The sequence below is a fragment of the Symphalangus syndactylus genome, chromosome 7 (assembly GCF_028878055.3).
Source record: "Symphalangus syndactylus isolate Jambi chromosome 7, NHGRI_mSymSyn1-v2.1_pri, whole genome shotgun sequence".
NCBI classification, from domain to species: domain Eukaryota; kingdom Metazoa; phylum Chordata; class Mammalia; order Primates; family Hylobatidae; genus Symphalangus; species Symphalangus syndactylus.
In genome coordinates, this window is record NC_072429.2 from 79,829,499 (window position 1) to 79,845,817 (window position 16,319).

Sequence of the window (16,319 nt, forward strand, 5' to 3'; positions counted from 1 at the left end):
AAAGAGGATTTTCTATAGAAAGAGTACTAATTTATACTGACAACTCACTATGGGCCAGACACTGTGCTAAGTGCTTAATACAGGTGATCTCATTTAATTATATCACTAACTCCAAGAGTTAGGAACTATTATTATACCCCTTTTACCAATGATAAAAATGAGCTTGGGGACATTAGGTAAATTGCTCCCAAAAGTTGAATAAGGAGAGGACAGGTTTGAACCCAGCATTGCTGCCAGTGCCCGGGTTCTGAACCATGATCTTACCCTGCTTCTATTATACTATACCATACATGCTACATGCACAGAGACCCTGGCCAGAGATCACCTGATGCTGATAGCACCATGATTAGCTAGAAACACTCTTGCTCTTCTCAGAAATCAAGAGAGGTAAAAAATCAAAAGATCCAGCCTACTGTATTACATCAAAGCCCCAGTCTTTGGCCAAGGGGAACAAATGTAAATCCACTTACAACATAAGTGTTGCTCTCGAGAATCTCTGATTACTGCTATATCTTTCCTAGCAGGTTTTTTTTTGTTTGTTTTTGTTGTTTGTTTGTTTGTTTTTACCTTAGCATTAATTCTGGCTGGAGACAACTGGTATTACCAAGTTTTATACATTTAATAAACAGGTTGGCACTGTTTACAACAACAAAAATATAATGAATTTGCTCATAGCAGGTAGAATCATTGGCAACAAGAGCTCAGGAAACCCAGTCCCATAGCTGTGACATAACTATTGCAGTTATGTAGTTAGAGTTCAAGCTGAGTAAAACGTGTGAAATCATATACAGTGGGCTGAAGTTTCATTTACATTCCCAGAGTCTGACTAGCTCAAGGTGGGAAAGAAATAGTGAATAGGGAAATTCCTCAGCTAACCAACTAACCCAATCCTAAACCCAAGAGAATGTAACTGGAGGGAGTACATTGTACTGGGATAGAAAAAACAAATATGAAAGAGCTTTTGATTAGTGGATATGTTATTTTATTTTCCAAAACATTTTCCAAAAGTGATGATATCACTTGTACCTTCAAAACTTTTTTTTGTCAGCTGTACGCTATTAAGGAGTATAGCATTCAACATTTAGGTTTTCTGCCTAAATAAATGAAGGACTCTCAAACCCTCACACTAGAGCTGAGACCTTGTATTTGGTGGGACTGCTACAAGAAAGCTGTGTGAATTTTAAGCTGACTCTGTATTGCACATAGGAACAGCAGTGGAGTTTAAGACATAAACATTGAGCCATATATCTCCAAGACAGAAAACTTATAACTTTGAAGCAATATTAGACCAAGAGAAAAATTTTCTACTTAAGGCTTATCAGCAATTGTACCTGACTGCTATTAACAGAACTGACCAGATGAGTTTGGACCATGATGAGATTCTGAGGCCAATATATGGGCCAAAGGCACAGATCAAAGCAATGAGAGAAGACCCAGACTGAACTAGGCCTGAAACATTACATCACTCCTAGCTAAGAAAGTCGTCAGCGTCGTAGCAAGAAAGAATGCATAGAACCACATTATAACTAGATGTATACATTTAGACTGAACTACATGTTTGTAAAATACATATAGTCTCTCTATGATGTGTATTCAGTTCTCTCTTCACCAATTTATCGTCCATGTAAATTCTCAAGATACAGCAAGTTTTTTGATTCATACACTGAAAGGAATATCCAAATGTCCAAACAAAATAAATAAGGAAAGCTTACTCTATATAACAAACCATGTAAGTGCTCCTTATAGATTGTCTTCAAGCTAAATCCAATTATATATTTGAAAAAGAAATAAAATAATCAATCATTATATAGCAAATGAACAAAGAATTCCTGACCCTCCACTTGGATGCCAAAGATCCAACTCAATTTTTGTTGTTTATTCAATCGCAAAAATATTTGCTGAGAGCTTATTAAGTGCCAAGCACTGTTGAAAGTGCTGGTTAAACATTATTGAATCAAATTCCTTGCCCTCATGGAACTTACATTCTACTCATGATTTGATAAAAGCTTGAAGCAAGAAGTTTTAATTGTAATGAATTTGAAATTATTTGTAAGGTAGAAATATTGTGATCATAACTGATGACAGGAGAAGCATACCATAGAATACCAAGATAAATAATCAACCTAAAAGGGTCACTTAAAAAATTGTGGGTTCAGAGTAGGTGTATGTATTTATGGGGTACATGAGAGGTTTTGGTACAGGCATGCAAAGGGTAATAACCACATCATGGAAGATGGGGTATCCACCCCCTCATACATTTATCTTTTGTGTTACAAACAATCCAGTTTTACTCTTGCTTATTTCTAAATGTACAATTCAATTATTATTGACTATAGTCACGCTGTTCTGCTATCAAATACTAGGTCTTATTTATTCTATTTTTTTTGTAACCATTAACCATCCCCACCTCCCTCCTACTCCCCCACAATTCCTGCACTACCCTCCCCAGCCTCTGATAATCATCCTTCTACTCTCTATCTCCATGGGTTCAAATGTTTTGATTTTTAGATCTTGTAAATAAGTGAGAACATGTGATATTTCTCTCTGTGTCTGGCTTATTTCACTTCGCACGTGCTCCAGTTCCATCCATGTCGTTGCAAATGACTGAATCTCATTCTAAAAAGTGTCATTTTTGAATAAACAGTTGGGAAGAAAATAAAAATAGAACTTAGAACTTTCACTTCCAGTCATGATAGATGAGGAAATTAAACTAACTTTTCAACTGTAAAAAGATGAACAAAATTAGAAAAAAAAAATCTTCAAGGCATCAGAGAGATAAAAAGGCAGAGAAAAACTAAGGGCTTAAGACTTGGGAAAGAAAGGCAAGTCCAGAGAGACAAATCTCATATTTGGAGCTTCTGCTCCTCTAGGGATCTATGAATTATGCAAGAGGCAGGTTAGAGGTAAAAAATCCAAGGACCATTTATGACAATGCTACAGCGTTAGGGGAGAAGTGAAGAAGAATCCTGGTTAATCATCACACTTTGTCTTGGGACTCTTTTGCAACATAGGAGTAAGGATAAGCTCAAAATATACCTGTGCTAATATGAAGTCAATTCTTAAAATTAGATTACTGTGATCTGGGATAGCTAGTGAATGGAGCTACTAGTAAGAAATGAACATAAACCCTGTTCAGAGAAAGAAGATGATGTCACCCAAGGTCTACATTTATTTATATAATTTTTATATACATTGCTAATCAAAAATAAATAGAAAAAAATATATACTTAAAAGGTAAAAGGAACAATGGACAATATGAATAGATAATTCATAGAGCAGATAATAAAAACAAAAATGATAGAAAATATCAACAAACGCAAAAGCATTTTAATGACTAGTAAGATTGATAAACTTTTAGGAAGATGGATTAAAAATAGAGAGGACAAAATTATTGAATGTAGGAATGGAAAAAAGCATATTAATATATCCTACAGATATTGAAAAGATCATAACAATATTATAAACTACTTTATGTCAATAAATTACATTTTTTAAATAAAAAAATTTAAAAGAGACAGGTTTCTTAGAAAACACAGTTTATCAAAAATGATGCAAGAAAAAGTAAAAATCCTGAATACTCCCAAATCTATTAGCATTAAATCCATATTTAAAATCCATCTCACGAAGATACCCTATGCCCCAATAGCCTTCACCAATGAATTCTTACAAATATTTGAGGAAAAAATAATACCAATGTTACACAAACTCTTCTAGAGAATAAAAAAGGTAGTAATTTCCAGCTTGCCTCCACCAAGATCTCTGCCCATGTCGTTCTCCTTTCCGGCAATACCTCCCTTCGTCTCTTTCCCTGTAATACATAATCACTCCCATATGTTTAATCCTTAATTCTCAGCTCAATCATCCTTTTGGACCTTTAGAGCAACATTCTCTTGATATTAACTCAACCATCTTTCCTAAAATTTTCTTTACCATGTATATCATCATTTAACAGTTACTGCAATGGCAATGTTTATAAATTTTGAATATAACTTGATAAATAGCTTAACTGATGTCTTGATTCCATGTGATCAGGGACAATGTGTGATTTTGCTCATGTAGTATCCCAAGTGCAAAACACCATGCATACATATGGTAGGTAATGAATAAACATTTGTTGACTGACTGAATGAAGAAAATAGAAAATTTTCTACTTACAAGGGTTTTTGTTTGCATCAAATCAGATAATAAATGTTATGAAAGCATCAAAAACTAGTGCTTATGATCAGTAGTATTATTCTTCTAAACTTCTTTCTCCCCTCTCCCGCCCATGCCTTCTCTTTTTCTTTTTCTGGAGACACAGAAAGAGCAAGACTTGGGAGATAACTAAGTGACACTCATTCCTTCATTTGGTCTTTCCTCTAGTCAGCAGTAAAAGCAGGCAATTGTTTCCATGTTCAGTATGACATAATCTTATTATGATACTAGGAAAGTGCGTGTAAGATGATTCTAAGATTCATTGTACATTATCTCACAAGCATAAATGCAGACAATTATTCAACATATATTTCTTGAACTGTGATAGTACTAGAGATAATATGATGAGTGAAATAGCAACAGCTCCTTCCCTCATGAGCCTTATACTCTAGTTAGGAAGACAGACATTAAGAAAATAATCAAGACACATGATATCCAATTATTACTTTTTGTCATTTGCAGATGGATACTGTGAAAATGACATTAAGAGCCCACTGACCCTTACAATCTAGGAAGATACCCTATGAAATTTCTTAGACACCATCATGAGACTAATGACCTGATTTATCTTCAGGAGTCAGCTACTAGAGCAGCCAGTACTTTTTCCAGACAGCTATTTAGCATAAGGTGACAATGGAACTTCAGGACTGATAATCTCCTCTTCCATGTTTCAAATAAGTGTTTTGCTCTAAGTTTAACAATGTCAAATTAAAATTGCTTTCTCAATGCAAACCATTTCATGCAACTTTCTCAGCTACCAGTGGATATTTGGTCTTTTGGTTACTATGGTGACAATTGCATTTATGCAGCCCCAAAGGTAGTTAATAGTTTTTTGTTGAATGGCAATAAAGAGACGAAAGAAGTAGTTTGTGATTCCTCTAAGCAATTCAATTAGTGGTTTTTGTTTGTTTGTTTGTTTGTTGCTAGAATCTAACACACTGCGTCCTCTTTTCCAAAGGCTAGTCTAAGACTTCACATCATTATTGCTAATAGAACACCTGAGAATTGGAGTTACTCACTCACTGGGAAGTAAACAGAAGACAAGATTTCTGCATCTGAGTTTCTTTCTCTGGTCATGATAACATAAACTGAGCTTTCCCCATTTTTCTACTCATTTGCATTTTGTCTTAGAGAAAAGGTGATATTAACATTTTCCAGATACAGGACATCCAAGTAGATTGTACTTCAGGTATTAGCACAAAGAGCTGTGGGAGACACTTTTTAGGATTTAGCCATTTGCTCCATATTGCTATAAAAAAAAGAATCCCTTAAAAATAATTCACTTGCAAAACGTAGTGAACAATGTGTGTGTATGTGCCTAGCTTGATTTCATCAGGAGAAAATACAAACTCAAAAATTCAGGGGATTTTCTAATCATGTGGTATCCAGGTAGCCTACTTTGTGTTCTGCTTTATTTCTTTGATTGTGTCTTACATTTTTTTTAAACAATTAAGATGGTATGATGGCTTGAAAGTATAACTGACATATGAACTTTTTACATCTATATATATATTTCAGACTAAGTAAAGTTAGATCAGAGAATCAATTAAATTCATGTTTAAACAGTGGTGTTTTTTTTTTTAATTCATGCCAATCCATTCTTTATTTCCTCAAATAACTGAAAACTAGTTTTTATTTTATTTTATTTTTTTAGTTAAATTCCAGCTTATAACATGTTCGTGACTGGAGATAAACTGTAAAAATGAAATCTCTTAAATTTCACACTTATTCGGAGCAATATTAGCTGCTGTAATACACTCCAGGATTTCAGTGGCTTATCCTGGAAGTTTATTTTTTGCTTGATGTCCTGTCCAGTATAAGTGCTCCTGGCCTATGGGTAGCTTTTCTCCATAAGGCAACTCAGAGGCCTTGGATCCATTTATCTTGTGCCTACACCATGACCTCAGGTTTCAGAGTCCTCTCCTACAAGCAGGCAGGCACAGATTTCCTTGACCCAGAAGTGGCACATATTACTTCTACTCATTTTCTAATGAAAAATTGTCATAAGGCCCCAGGGAGACAGGGGAGGGACTGGGCAATGCAGTGCCTGGCTGGCAGACTCTTTCTAGCAACAATGCCATAATATGAAAGCGTAACCCCAGATTCCTACTGGGTAATTAGCCATCTCTGTCACAGTGGTTTTCGAATTGTGGTACATCATGTTCTGACACTATTTCTTAATTTAGGAAGATAGAATGTGATAGTGAATGTGAATTGTGAATGTGAAATGTGAATTGGGAGTAAGTTCTCATTTAGCTTTATCACTTACTATAATAAATGGATTTCATTTGGGCTGAAGTTTTATTATCTGTAAAATATTGATTATTTTGAGGATCAAGAAAGATAACTTTTGGGAAATTGTTTTGTAACTTATGTCTTGAAAGATATTGTTTTTAATAAGCATCTACTCGTATTCAAACTCTGTTTTACAAAGTAAACTAGAATCCACATTCCCTGCTCATTTTTCTCAATTAGTTGCTCTAAGCTTACCTCTGCTGAGACCCTCTGGATCTCTGCTCGCTGTTTTAGTGCACATGCTCAACAATTACATTGTTCCTACTCTTTGCATTCTAATTTCCTTATAACCTCAGAAGGGGATCTGGAAAAAATGAGAAGACCTGAGGGATTCTCTGTGTCAGTCCTTTTTATAAGGCTTCATTTACTCTCACAACCCTGAGAAGTAGATAAGTCTCCATTTTGCAAAGGAGAAAATTTAAGTGATTAAGCAGCTCATGCTTACTCATGTAGCTGCCAATGGCAGAAGCAGTATTCCAGTCCAGGTCTGACTGGTCCTCCAACCCCATTCCATTCACTGCGTGCCTCTCTGGGTCAACAGGTGAGTTCCATTCTATGAGCAGGGCTGGTAGTTAGATGGTCAATCCCCACCTTCCTGGAAAAAGGGACACAAGGGCCTGGATACCAAACTCCAAAATGAATAGACTATATTTTTGGCCTAAATGTTCAGGATAGAAATCATAAGAGTGTATGTTTGGGGACTAGACTATGTCCTGATACTTCATCCTAATGTTTCATCTACTTTTGGTTACTATCTTTGGGATAGTCCATTCTCTTTTTATAGCCAGTGAAGAAAAGCATGTCCATTATGTTCATTGCATTTTTATGCAAAAAGTATAAAAATTAAATACTACTAAAAATGTTTAAAACAAATTAATTTTAATTTTAATAATAAATTATATTAATGACTTATTATATTAATAATACGTAACATAATATAATATATAATTAACAATATAAATGTTTATTATATTAACATATAATATAATATAATGTATAATTGTCTCTATATTATATATTAGTGTAATCATTTAATTTTTACTTAATTAAATTAATTTCTTTAATTAATTAATTTTAATAATTATTATTCAGTAATTTATTAATAGTGTTAAATAGCAAGGAAAATCTGGTGAATGATTCTTGACTCATATATTAATAATGGCATCAGTATGATTGATCTTTAAATAATTCTTTCCTACAAACTTCAGTGTGGATTTGACATACAATAATATAAATATTCAGAATAAAATATATTTATAAATTAGAGATTATAAAAATATATATAAATATTCTTAATATTATATTCTGAATTGTATTATTTTGCACACATTGAAGTCCTTTAGGAAGGAGGAGGACATGGCATGCTGGGATGACCATCATTGCCCACATCCAGCAGCTGCGTAGCCAGCACCAAGCCCATTACTTCTGGTCACAGCTGAAACCTCAGACATCTTCAGGGTTTAATGTGACAACCCTAGTTTCTTTCCTTGGCCAGGGATTCAGTTCATGTCTCAACCCCATGTTGTAGTCCTTTTGTTCATTACCCTTCAATTTCACCCTTACTAAGGTGCCAGTAACCCCCAGTTTGCCTCGAGCAGTCCCGGGTTATGCCTACTCTCCAAGTGTAATTGTTAATAGTGCCCCTTTTCAATTTTAATTTCTCGTCCAATTTGGATGACAAATTACATGGACATTCTGCTCTAGTGAATAGACATGACTCCAAGACTTAACATTTGACCAAATACTATCTATGTTTCAGTTTAAGGCACAAAATGATTATTTACAAAATTCCCCCTTTCTTTCTCCTTTTCCCACTGCTATAGGTACCCACCACATTTTAGGCTTTGTCCTTTAATTTTATCTCCATTAGGCTGTTTTACCCTAAGCCTGAGAACATCAATTTCTACCAACAGCCTTTGGTGAAACTATTAAGGGACTGTGTGCAGCTCTAACAATCACATTCTTGCTAGACATTTAGAAATTCAGGACTGGCATTTAATAAAATGTTATACGGCAAAGGCTAAGTTGTAAACAGTTGTGACAGATGCACCTGCCTGATTACTTTAAATGGATTTATGGAGAAATGAGATGACTGTTTTAAATGCTCTTTTATAGCAACTATCCATAGCGTATGACATCCAGTCTCTATTTAGTGCTATCTATCTGTCTATATCATCATCATTTAATCTATGTATCTGCTTTAAGTGGGCCACACTTCTGAAAAAATAAAAAATCAGCAATGTTGGTTTTTAGAATCTGTGCTGCCTAGGAGATCACCTGAATTTCCACATGGCTTTGATAGAATGCCTTAACCTAAACAGAGTGGGTCCTTCAGTGAGAGCTCAAGGACTGTGGAAGTCAGGTGGGCAGAGGACAGACAGGACTTTGGTGCGGTTACAATCACACCACAGGCAAGTAGCTTCTTGCCTCATCAATTCATTGGTCTGTTCCTAATCCTCATTATCAAATAGCTTCAAAACTGCACTTAATTTGATGCTTTTATTGAGCAAATTTATATTGAGACATTTTTAAAAAATCACTAGCCCTGAGGCATATCTTCTTCGAGTATCGGTTCCCTGTCAGTGAACAAATTTTCGTTGCTGTGGACCTTTCTTCACACCTTTTCGTAGATTCTGGTGCTGACAATATTATTCATTTTACATTCCTAAAAGCAAAGAGGAATCTATTAGAGTTGGTAGATAACAGGCTAAACTTGCCCTGCCCCTTTCTCCTCAGACCAAACCCTTAATACAGGATGCAAAAACGATTGAGTAACTTGAAAGGCATGTATCAAATAGCAACATATAAAGACTTCAATTTAAAGAAAACTTACCACTACCATTTTTTCATCCACAATTTTTCTTTTGATTGTTGTCTCTTTGCCGAGCCATTTTTGGACATGAATCATTGAGCCATTCTCTAATGTTATGGTGCTCTATAAATGCATAAAGAAATCAGAAGTAGCAACTCACTACCTTCTAACCTACATGAGACCACATATCTACTTTTTAATTTCTATTTTGAAATTCTTTTCTTAAAATCCTCACTTTGGTTTGTCATGATTTAGTACTATCAAACTAGAAGAAGTCTCAAGAGATGATTCAATTAATGCTCTTTCCTAGGCAAACAATGCATAAATTATTTGTGTTTAATTGTTTCTTTCTATGTGCTCTTTCATATAATGACAAAGAGATAAGAAAAAATGAAATGAAAACAATTTGAATTTTTTAGCCCAATTGTTAACCATCAAAATAATTAGCAAAAGGATTAACTTTAGAGATGTGAGACTATTAACAGAACAAGCCCAGACAGACTTGGTGATAAATCAAATTACAAAGTAAACCATGCCTAACCACCTTCTAACTTTTTCCTGATTGTTGAACACCAGGAAGAATTAGTTCTGACCTTTACTTTCCGGTTGTCAGCTGTGGTTTCATCAAATTCTTCCCCCAGCTTGAAGGAGATCTTAGTGTTCTGGAAAGAACTTTCCGTTCTTATGGTCATCATTTTCCCATCAACATTAATAGTTACTGTCGGCTTCACTAACCCTGCCATGTTCCGGGCTGCAAAATTCACTCCTATAAGACAGAGATAGCCTTGGACCTTATTAAGACATTGTTAACAATCACCTTGGAAGTCGATTTTCAAAGAATGCTTACTTTACCTATTTTGAAATTGTGGATAATGCACAGTAACTTATTTTATGTTTTCTGTGATATCTGGGTTGAGCTACATCCTCCCAGTCATAAAGTATACATGTGACATTTTGAAAAGCTAAATTCACTCTCTGAGACTATTACACTTCCTCTAAAATGTAAATTTGTATGGTGCCTTTCAAGAGATCAAATGCTTGTACTTCACCTTGTGGAATGTTACAACAACCAAGTGGGTGCGGGAGGAGTTTGACTTAGAGCCTGGCCCTGTTGTTCTGGATGGGAATTTCCCATTGTCAAACTTGACTCCTGTAGTTGGTGGGCAGAAGAGCTGACTCCTCTGTCCTGATATCAAACTCCATTTCACATTTAGATTGTGGAACTGATATGACACATCTCACTGTAGAGAAGCAGTGTTAGACATTTGCATCACAAAGAAGAGTGAGATGGTTAAAACCCAGGCTCTAACTTGGCCGCTTGCTAGCTTGGCCATATTGTTTACCTCTCCTAACCTTCAGTTTTCTCAATAGTAAAGTGTGGATAACTGTGCACTTAACCTCGCAGGTTTTTTGTTTGTTTGTTTGTTTTTTGTTTTGAGACAGTCTCACTCTGTTGCCCAGGCTGGAGTGCAGTGGCACAATCTCAGCTCACTGCAACCTCTGCCTCCCAAGTTCAAGCGATTCTCCTGCCTCAGCCCCCTGAGTAGCTGGGATTACAGGCACATGCCACCATGCCCAGCTAATTTTTGTATTTTTAGTAGAGACAGGGTTTCACCATGTTGGCCAGGCTGATCTCGAACTCCTGACCTCAGGTGATCTGCCTGCCTTGGCCTCCCAAAGTGCTGGGATTACAGGCATGAGCCACTGTATCCAGCCAGCAGATGTTTTAAAAGCCTAAATGAAAGGGATTAGCATGGTACTGGCACACAGAAACTGCTCAGCTGTTATTCTTGATTGTATTATGCCTAAACCCAGCTCCCAGTCAACACAAGTGCTATTCTGGCCATAAGGCCCAAGTTTTTTATATAACCCCCCAATTTTTATTCAAAACAAGTGAGTCTATAAATCTGTGAAGAGATAGAAAAACTTGTTTCTTATGACCCTCTGAGGAAGTTAACACTGACTACATCAGAGGAACAAATATTACATTTATAAGCACATTGACTTATTATGGGGATAAGGCATTGTTATTTTATTGTCTAGAATGAGTAAACATAATTAATAATTGTAAGCATCCATTGAGCATTTTATGCAAGTTAAAAAAAAGTAAAGATAAGAAAGTCCTTGGCTTTGTATACAGTTTACTATTGCAAGGGAGGTTTCTCTTAATTAAATATGGAAAATATGAAATAATTGCTTTTCTTCTATTAGTAAAGAACAGTTTAGCTATTATACACCCAAGTCATTATAATTAATGTGTAACTATATGACTTGAGTTAGAGATTAAAGGATAGGTAGGGTTTATAATTCTGAGGAATATCCAGTGGTGAGACATTCAATGGGTAAAAATGTTCTGTTTCTTCAGATTTGTAATTCTTCAAAATCATGTTTGTAAAATATCTCTCACATGTATGAGAACTCTAAAAATTAACCAACTAGAAATTTTGTTGGTTGATACTGCTGTTTTAAAGCTATAACTTAAAGCAAACCTTGAAACAAATTTAATTGATCAATTTAATTGTAGGTAGCAATTACTGTCTATAAATTTGAAGCTGGGAAAAATGTTATTAAATGAAATGACCAAGCTAAAATGAAATTCTATCTAGAAGTTAGGTGAAGTATTTTCAAAAAGGATAAATGGGCTTAAATATATGGATTATGACTGGACAGAGGTGTCTGTGAGCCTAGTCTTCCAAAAAGAGACAATCCTTACTAGTAATTTAAAAAAGCAAAAGTAGAAGCATAAATTATGTTAGTCTATAGGAATATACCCTAGGATCACAAAAGGAAGATAATTGTAGGAAAATTCATGGTAAAGTACAAACTCAATCACATCACAAAATGCTTTGCCAATTTCCAAATTTGTAATGGTATTTCTCACCCAGTTCTTTCATGTAATCCTCAAAGTTTTCACTGGAAACCAGCTTCCAGGTTCCCAAGAAGGGCTCAACCATCATGGAACACTTGCTGAGAAGAGCCACTCGTAATTGAAAACCAAAGAAATACAAGCATTACGGTGCTGCCAGTAGTTTAATTTAAACAGCATCTTCATCACGTGACTCTTCTGAAATGGCCAATGGGCAATGGCAGCAAGACTAAAGATTCTAGGCACCAGCATTTGACTCATTTTATTTACCTCCAAATTAAGAGACAGAAAATTAGCATGTAAAATTAAATACTGGTCAATGATTTTAGCTTCTAGCAAAAAGATTTACACCCAAGTCACCTGACAATTATTACTTGTGGAACAGAGACAATTTTCAATAGACATCAGGTTTTTGAACACTGAATACTGAGTCAACCCTGAAGGAATATCCTGACAAATTGATAAACACCTGGCTGAGATGTTTTCCTACCTAAGACAAGAAATCCTTCCTTGGTCCACCTCAGCTGTTTTTTGTTTGGGTAAGTCACAATGCTCAAACATCCTCTTCATTATAATAATATCTTCCCTTCCCTTCCTTACAGGGTTGATGGGTTGATATTAGTTAATGTAACTGAAATGCCTATAATTGCTTGGAGGGAAGTGGAGGGTATTATTAATATATTATCATTGTTGTTAATCAAATGTAATTGAGGACAGAAAAGAAAGGTGACAATTATCATTGAATAATAGTATATGATTTAAGCTCTAAAAAGGAAGCAGAGCTAATGCCTAGAAAATTCATCTTTCAGGCTTACAAAGTAAACTCTACATTAAAAGATATTTTAAAGTATAAGAAAAAATTTTGGCAAGTCTCATGTAGAAAAAGATGTTTGGAATCTGCATTCTAAAAGAAAGACAAAAGCAGCAAATAGTTTCAATCTCTGTGCAATTACTTCTGAAACCATCTTCTGCAACCCCAATAATGGAAGTGGACTTTGCAGGTACTGAGTTTAGTAAGAAGGAGTAGATTCAGTAGCTGTCGATTTACATTACGGTTTTGAACTCCAGCTAACTTTAGAAGATGTTGGAAAGTTAGTGTCAGGGACCAGAAGAAGAATATTTACATTTTTACCTGCTTTGTATGTATTTATATTTTTACCTGCTTTGTATGTATTTATATTTTTACCTGCTTTGTATGAATTATTTATTTAATTCAGAAAATATTGTTTGTGAACAAAATAAACAAGAGGTTGATATTTTGGTACTGTAAAACAGTAACTTAAGTGGAATAAAGGATTGTTTTTGATGAAAACATATAAAGAAGAAACATATAATGTGGTATCTTTATAGGTGGAACAATTATTAAATTATCTATAGTGCAAAACAGGGTAAGTGAAAATCCTGGAGTTAATTTCAGGAAACTAAGACCCAAGCTCAAAATAAGTGCCTCAGCAGTTGCAAGTGCATTCAGAGGTGATGTTCAAATACAGAGCAAGTTGTTAAACGTTTGCTTAACTGGTTCGAGATGTGTATGCACTGTCTGCTTTAAAGAAAGCAAGCATACATTGCTATGCCTGTTGGCCAGCTGGGTAGTGTAGCAAAGGTCTCCCATGAGCATAATCTTCCTTGTTGTTTTGATTCTCCTGTCACAGAATGATATTCCTGTGGTCCGTTTAGAACTCAGTTGGCCCATGAGACAAAAGCTAACATCAGATTTCTGGTTTCAATTATCCTCAGCAAACTAATGCAGGAAGAGAGAAACACCTCATGTTCTCACTTATAAGTGGGAGCTGAACAATAAGAGCACATGGACACAGGAGGAGAACAATGCACACTGGAGCCTGTTGGGGCCAGGGCTATGGGGGGAGGGAGAGCATCAGGATAAATAGCTAATGTATGTGGGGCTTAATACCTAGGTGATGGGTTGATAGGTGCAGCAAACCACCATGGCACACATTTACTTATACAACAAACCTGTACGTTCTGCACATGTATCCCAGAACTTAAAATAAAATAAAAATTCTGGCTTCTGTAAAATTCCCCACCCCTAGGAGAGAACCAAAGGGAGAGACAGTCTCTCTTTTGCCTCTACACATTTTTCTATCTCACATGATATTTACAACTGCTGCATCCATTGTGTTACCTCCTCAAAGATGGGGCCAGAACTGAGGATAGCAGAGCAGAAACATGGAAGGAACTGAAGGCCACTTTATTTCAAAAATTTATATTATGTTAGTTAATAAATTCCATTTTTACTTAAACAGTTTTGTCTCTGAGCTTTTGTTACTTGCAGAAGAAGTCCTCATAATTACTATGCCTTTGTGAGTAGCTTCACCAAATTGTGAATTTGGACCTTCACAACAACCAGTTGCGTGAATCACATAGAGCTGGCCTCATGACAGCACATACCCATCTTCCCAAACCAACTCAAACATCTCTTTCTCTGTGAGTCTGGTTCAGAGCTAGATAATCCCCATGGCGTGAAGATAGAAATAAACATTTAAGAGAAGTATATTAGACAGCTTATTTCATAGTACTGCAAATAGCTATTTCCCAGCTGTCTCCTGAGCTATTCTATATCAAAAAAAGAAAAGATTTTCCACTCACTTCTGTATCCTTAAGACAGTATCTGGCATATCATAAGTGTTCAATAAATATTTTATGGATGAGTGACCAAAGAAATAAATAGTATTTTTTTAACTGGTAATTCTCATTAGTGTTCTTTATCTCTCTAACAGTGACTAAAGACAGAGTTTTAGTATGTTATCTTCTCCTGACTTGGTCCTGTGACAGGCCTTTTATTCTGGTCATTATCAGATGGTGGAGGGATGCTCAGACTCTCTTCATCTTTCTCAGTTACATAGCACAAGTCTCCCTTCTCAACTAAGAAAGTTCTCTGCTATTTCTGTTGCTACCACCGCTAGCCTTTGGCACTTTGGTTTGATTACAAAAAAAAAAGTGAGCACCATTTCCTCAAGTAGAAAAAAAATTTTAAATTAGATTGTTCCTAATGTGAATCCTAGTAAAGGAACTAGAATACTGTAGTCTGTTATAGAATAGTCACATGTCTTGTTTTTATGACAGTTTCAAGGCTTATTTCTCCAATATGTCATTTTTCTATGATCTTTCAACATCTCATTTTCTGTATTGATTTTCTTGTGACATTTTAAGACATCAAGTAGTTTTTAATAATTTTAAATTTTGAGATGCTATGGTCACCACTGACGATGGATACTGGTAAAGTTGAACATATACTGGAAGCTACACAAGTATTCAGAAATATGTCTGATAATTTATTGCTGCACATATAGTACTTTAGCTGGATTTGATAAAGCATCTAAGATTCTTATTTCCACGTGCAGTGACACTTCTAAGTATCACATTCCTTACTGTGTTCATCATCCAATTTCAATTTTATAGACGCAATAATATAATAACTTTTCAAAGTGTACATTTAATCTAGGACTCTGAAAAGTAATTATTTAAAATTTTTCTTTTTAAGATGATATTATATTATCCAATAAGGAAAACAAGTATTTTGAAATTAACTTTGGTTAATAAATAGTCTGAATGTGATATTTATCACTGAAATAGTTCTCCATTTGCTAGTATTTTCTACACTAGAGAAATTGATGTTACAGTTTCAAGAGACTTTGCTTAACATAAATGATATATTTTTTTAAAACATCACTTTTTCCAATAATTTTTTATATATGGGGCTTTTAAGAGAATTTTTACATTGTTTTTACTCCTGGATCACTTCACTTATAATAAAAATTTTACTTAAAACAACCACACCAAATTAACTCTGAGCAAATAATTTTTTTAATATGACAACTTCCAGTTCATTTTTACTAGTTATGAAATAAGTCCATCTCTTATCTATTATTTACTGCTTAATACGTATACATAAAAACAGCAATTTCTTTTGTTTTGGTGAAGGTTATTTATTTGAAGTGCTCACTATTTAAGGGCACATGGAGGCGGCTGACCACCTTGAAAATTCACCTGTAGTAGGACTGTTCTTTTTTTTTTTTATTTTTAATTTTATGTTAAGTTCTGGGATACATGTGCAGAATGTGCAGGTTTGTTACATATGTATACATGTGCCATGGTGGTTTGCTGCACCTATCAACTGTCATCTAGGTTTTA

The 16,319-nt window shown here is 35.0% G+C and overlaps 1 protein-coding gene across 1 annotated transcript; it reads right to left on the reverse strand.

The window, feature by feature from the left end:
* Window positions 1–8,973: 8,973 nt before the first annotated feature.
* On the reverse strand, window positions 8,974–12,305 carry FABP9 (fatty acid binding protein 9). Its single transcript, XM_055286612.1, has 4 exons — window positions 12,183–12,305; window positions 9,895–10,067; window positions 9,323–9,424; window positions 8,974–9,154 (listed from the first exon to the last, which is right to left on the reverse strand). The coding sequence occupies exons 1-4, from the start codon at window positions 12,256–12,258 to the stop codon at window positions 9,104–9,106; spliced, it is 402 nt and encodes a 133-aa protein (XP_055142587.1). The 5' UTR covers window positions 12,259–12,305; the 3' UTR covers window positions 8,974–9,103.
* Window positions 12,306–16,319: the final 4,014 nt, after the last annotated feature.